This window comes from Sinocyclocheilus rhinocerous, unplaced genomic scaffold (assembly GCF_001515625.1).
Source record: "Sinocyclocheilus rhinocerous isolate Xijiao unplaced genomic scaffold, SAMN03320098_v1.1 scaffold314, whole genome shotgun sequence".
In the NCBI taxonomy this organism is placed as follows: Eukaryota; Metazoa; Chordata; class Actinopteri; order Cypriniformes; family Cyprinidae; genus Sinocyclocheilus; species Sinocyclocheilus rhinocerous.
The window spans coordinates 287,448-291,477 of record NW_015630021.1 but is presented as its reverse complement, the minus strand read 5'-3'; the positions used below and the strand labels follow the sequence as shown (position 1 = coordinate 291,477).

At 35.3% G+C, this 4,030-nt stretch overlaps 1 protein-coding gene across 1 annotated transcript in view; it reads right to left on the bottom strand.

The window, feature by feature from the left end:
• Positions 1–1,048: 1,048 nt before the first annotated feature.
• Positions 1,049–4,030, bottom strand: part of LOC107739574 (sorting nexin-27-like) — a 7,208-nt gene continuing 4,226 nt past the window's right edge. Inside the window, exons 7-11 of the mRNA XM_016551741.1 lie at positions 3,539–3,688; positions 3,285–3,413; positions 3,107–3,166; positions 2,973–3,021; positions 1,049–2,183 (exon numbers count right to left, since the gene is read on the bottom strand). Coding sequence (XP_016407227.1) covers positions 2,116–2,183; positions 2,973–3,021; positions 3,107–3,166; positions 3,285–3,413; positions 3,539–3,688 — 456 coding nt within the window. The 3' untranslated portion in view covers positions 1,049–2,115. The remainder of the gene's footprint in view (positions 2,184–2,972; positions 3,022–3,106; positions 3,167–3,284; positions 3,414–3,538; positions 3,689–4,030) is intronic.

Sequence of the window (4,030 nt, the reverse complement as noted above, 5' to 3'; positions counted from 1 at the left end):
GCGTTATGACGATCTTAAATGGTTGAAGTTGAAGTTAATAATCTCTAATAATCATCCATGTTATAAATACATTCTGGTACATTCATATTGTTTTTTTTCCCCTGGCACATTGACACAAAATAAGAAACACTGACCAAACAATTAATATTTTATAGTGCTGGTGAACATTACGAGGTGGAACACTTTTGACATTTTCCGAACAATACAAAAAGTGTCGCACCTGCACTCCTGACGAAAAGACAAATTACACAACCATAATACACACAGGTCTTACTTTTTTTTTGTTTTTTCTTCATTCACATTGATAAACTGGCTGAACTAATCAAACACGGAAATAATCAGGACGGAAGACACAAATGAAGTTTTTGTAAATATGCTTAGACCACAGATGCTACTGTGCTGCTATAATAGGAGCCTTTACTCTAACCAGAGAGCAATCTGATGTAGAACACACACGCACACACACATATTACAAACTCACTTATTGATCAGGGTATCGTGGCCAAGGCGGCTTAAGCATTTGGATGACGATAAGCTGATTTAATCACAGTATTGTGCTGGAATGGAAAGCTTTTGACTTGCATTAAACATGCATGTCTGTTAAAGGAAAAGTTCACCCTAAAATGAAAATTTGCTGAGTATTTGCTCACTCTGAGGACATCTAAAATGTAGATGAGTTTGTTTCTTCATCAGAACAGATTTGGAGAAATTCAGCATTACATCACTTCCTCACCAATGGATCCTCCGCAGTGAATGGGTGCATCAATTAACGTCCATCAGTTAATGTCTTGTGAAGTGAAAAGCAAGTGATGTAATTCAACATTTTTCCAAATATCTTCCGATGAAGAAACTGAGGGTGAGTACATCTTCAGTTAATTTTCATTTTTGGGTGAACTATTCTTTTAAGAAAATGGAAAAATTGTGCCTGTTCCTGTGATAAGCGGGGCCCACTAAGGTCCTTTATGGTATATCTTTTTGGCTATACCAATATTTTAAGTTACGAAAAGAAAAACAGAAAAATAGCAAACAGACCACTTTGGAAAAAGGCTGTTATTTTAGCACTCGGTGGGGAATTTGTAAATGAATTTGAAAGCAATTGCCTTCTGTTCTTTTTCCTGAAACCATATAAGAAAAGAAACACTGTTCAAACTGCTCTGATATTCTCAATCTGTCCCTTATTGTGTTGTCTCTCTATGACTGAGCAAGGCAAGCCTCTGCAGTCTTGAACAATAAATAACACTAAAACCAACTCAGACGAAGACTCGATGATGTTCCCTCTGAGACTAACAAATAAACAACTCAAATACAACTGTATCCTGAGCGCAGCTGCTTATGTGTTTGATGCAGGGACCCCCTACAGGTCGCTTATGCAAACTACACCTGTCCATAAACACTCCTGTCCTTTTACTTCTTAATTACACACACACTTCTTACTGCTCCCACACACTTGTTAACTCCTCATTTAATGGGGAGTAAAAAGAAAATGAGCTCATTTTAGTCAGCTATACTGGGAAAACCAAGCAATCATGCCATCCCAATATGATTTTAGAGAGATCCCATATTAACTGTTTGTATGGTGACCTTGCTACACAAATTAATTTTTGTTAAGGCATGACTTCCCCCTCCCATATATATCAATTTTTTAACAATTGTGATAGCGGCTGCTGTTTAAATCACAAAGTGGTCTTTTGTTACTACGCTGCCCTGATAACAGTGCTCTACTTTAGCTAATGCTCTCCAAAATCCAGCCAGTAGACTTACAAAAGAGCATGTCTCCTAAACCGACGGCATGGAAGATCTTAAGGTCTTGTCCTATGTGGTATTTTACATGTACTTATGCGAGTTCAAAGTATCTATTGATGAAATAACAACAGAACCCATTGGTGCAAAACATCCCCGTAGCGATTGTTATGTGTCTGCTTTGCCATGATAATGGCATTTTGCGTTGCCGTGGTTGCCATATGGAATGCTCTGCATCTGAAAGGCACACTTTTGTCTCCATGGAAACATGGTTGGTATGGCGTCGCTAGGGTGTTGCTGTGGTAACATGGTCGTTATGGTGGTCTGCTCTAGTGTGATGATCCAGCGCAATTCCACAGGCTCTAGAGAGGAGTTTTAGGAAGTGGCAATCTCGCCCCCTAGGTGGCACCATCCCTTCTGTTGCTCCAGCGGCGAGAGGTAATCTGCAATTCACAATTGTTTCATTAGAAAATATAAGGATATTTCATTACAAATTATGTTTCATGTATCAAATAATCTTTATTTACAAATATTTCTTATATTTATTTATTACATGTGTGCTTGTATTATACATTATAATTTTTCATAAATCATTAATAAACATTTTTATAATATTATTAACATTTAAATAATATATATTAACATGTATAAAATAATTTGATATTTACAGATATTCATGAATATATATATATATATATATATATACACATACATACATACATATTTTTTAATAAATGTAAAACATTTAGAAATACTGAATTGTACACATTTTATTTACATTTATTTATATAATGATGAATTTTGTATAGAAACCCCCATTTAATTGTATTATTTCACATATTCACCTCTTATTGCACGAGCACAACTGAAACATGTAAATATATTATTTGCTCAATGAATAAGTGTTCAGTAATAAAAAGCACATTTGCTGGAGTATTTCCAGTCTAGCCTACAGTGCAATTGAATCATTTCCTGCATTTTGTTTTACATAATAAATATATTATACATTACCATGATTTGATCTTTCGAGAAGGTGCAGATTCATTTTATGTATTGACGGTTCAAATGAGCATCACACGTATGACTCTGTACTTGATACGTCAAGTAAGTGTGGTAAGAATGAACCAGTATTTCAGGTTTCATTGTGAATATGGTCATCACATGAGTACACTCAGAAAAATCCCATTAACGTGTGTGTGTGTGATAAAATGAGGGCAAAAGGGTTTTCTTACCATTATTACTACAGTTCTTATTGCCTTTGTCCGAGGCCTCGTCTTCAACCTTTAACATATCAAAAAGAAAGTCATTAACAACAAATGACAAGAAAAGGTAAAGAAACTATAACAGAAAAGTAAGTTATTAATACCTCTTTCTTCCACTTGAGCTCACAGAAAATCCTTTCAAAGCACTCGTGCATGTAGTTAAACTGGAGAAGGGAACACAAGCACACACAATTCAGGGACTATTTCTGTTCAAAATATTCTACGAAACATAATTCAACAGGTAAATAATAAAGCTCTAATTCTAATTTTTGGGTGACTAACATAGGGAGTGAATATTTTGACCCAGCGAGGCTTCTTTTCTCCGCGCACATATTCAAAGCAGAAGGCCATTCCCTCTTCATCTGTGTCCCATCTTTGCATCTCTGACCATTCGAACATGATCACCTGATTCTGTGAGTCACAGATAAAGCATTACTATGGGCAAAACATCTCAGAATTCGGTGATATGCTTTAGTATATATAGAGGCAAATGAAGCATTCTAGGCCTTAAAATGATGTAGGTATCATTCGCGCACCTCAAGAGTGCCGTCCTCTGTGCAGGCGTGCAGTTTGAAATGCTTCATGCTGATGGCTGTGATCACATGACCTTTCCTCCGTGAGTCACATGGACAGTGAGGGAACATTACCTCGTTATATCCCTCACATGAGCGCAAAAGACTCAGATACTGAACAGAAAAAGTACAACCATGCAAATATTTATTTTATGTTAAAACCAAATGTGTTTACATGTTATTAATTGATTTCGCTTTGTGACAAAAAGGTAGAGTGTCCAGGTCACATTCACCCCAAAATCAAAAGAAAGAAAAAGATGATACCTTATGAAGACGATTTTAGAACAATTAACATTTTTGTAACTAAAACTAAATGAACATTAAAATGTTGCCTTGGCAACTTATTAAAATAAAAGAAGCTGAAGTTCTAAAATTACTCAATCACTATTAGTAAAAAAAAAAAAAAAAAAAATATATATATACATACATATATACATATACACATATACATATATA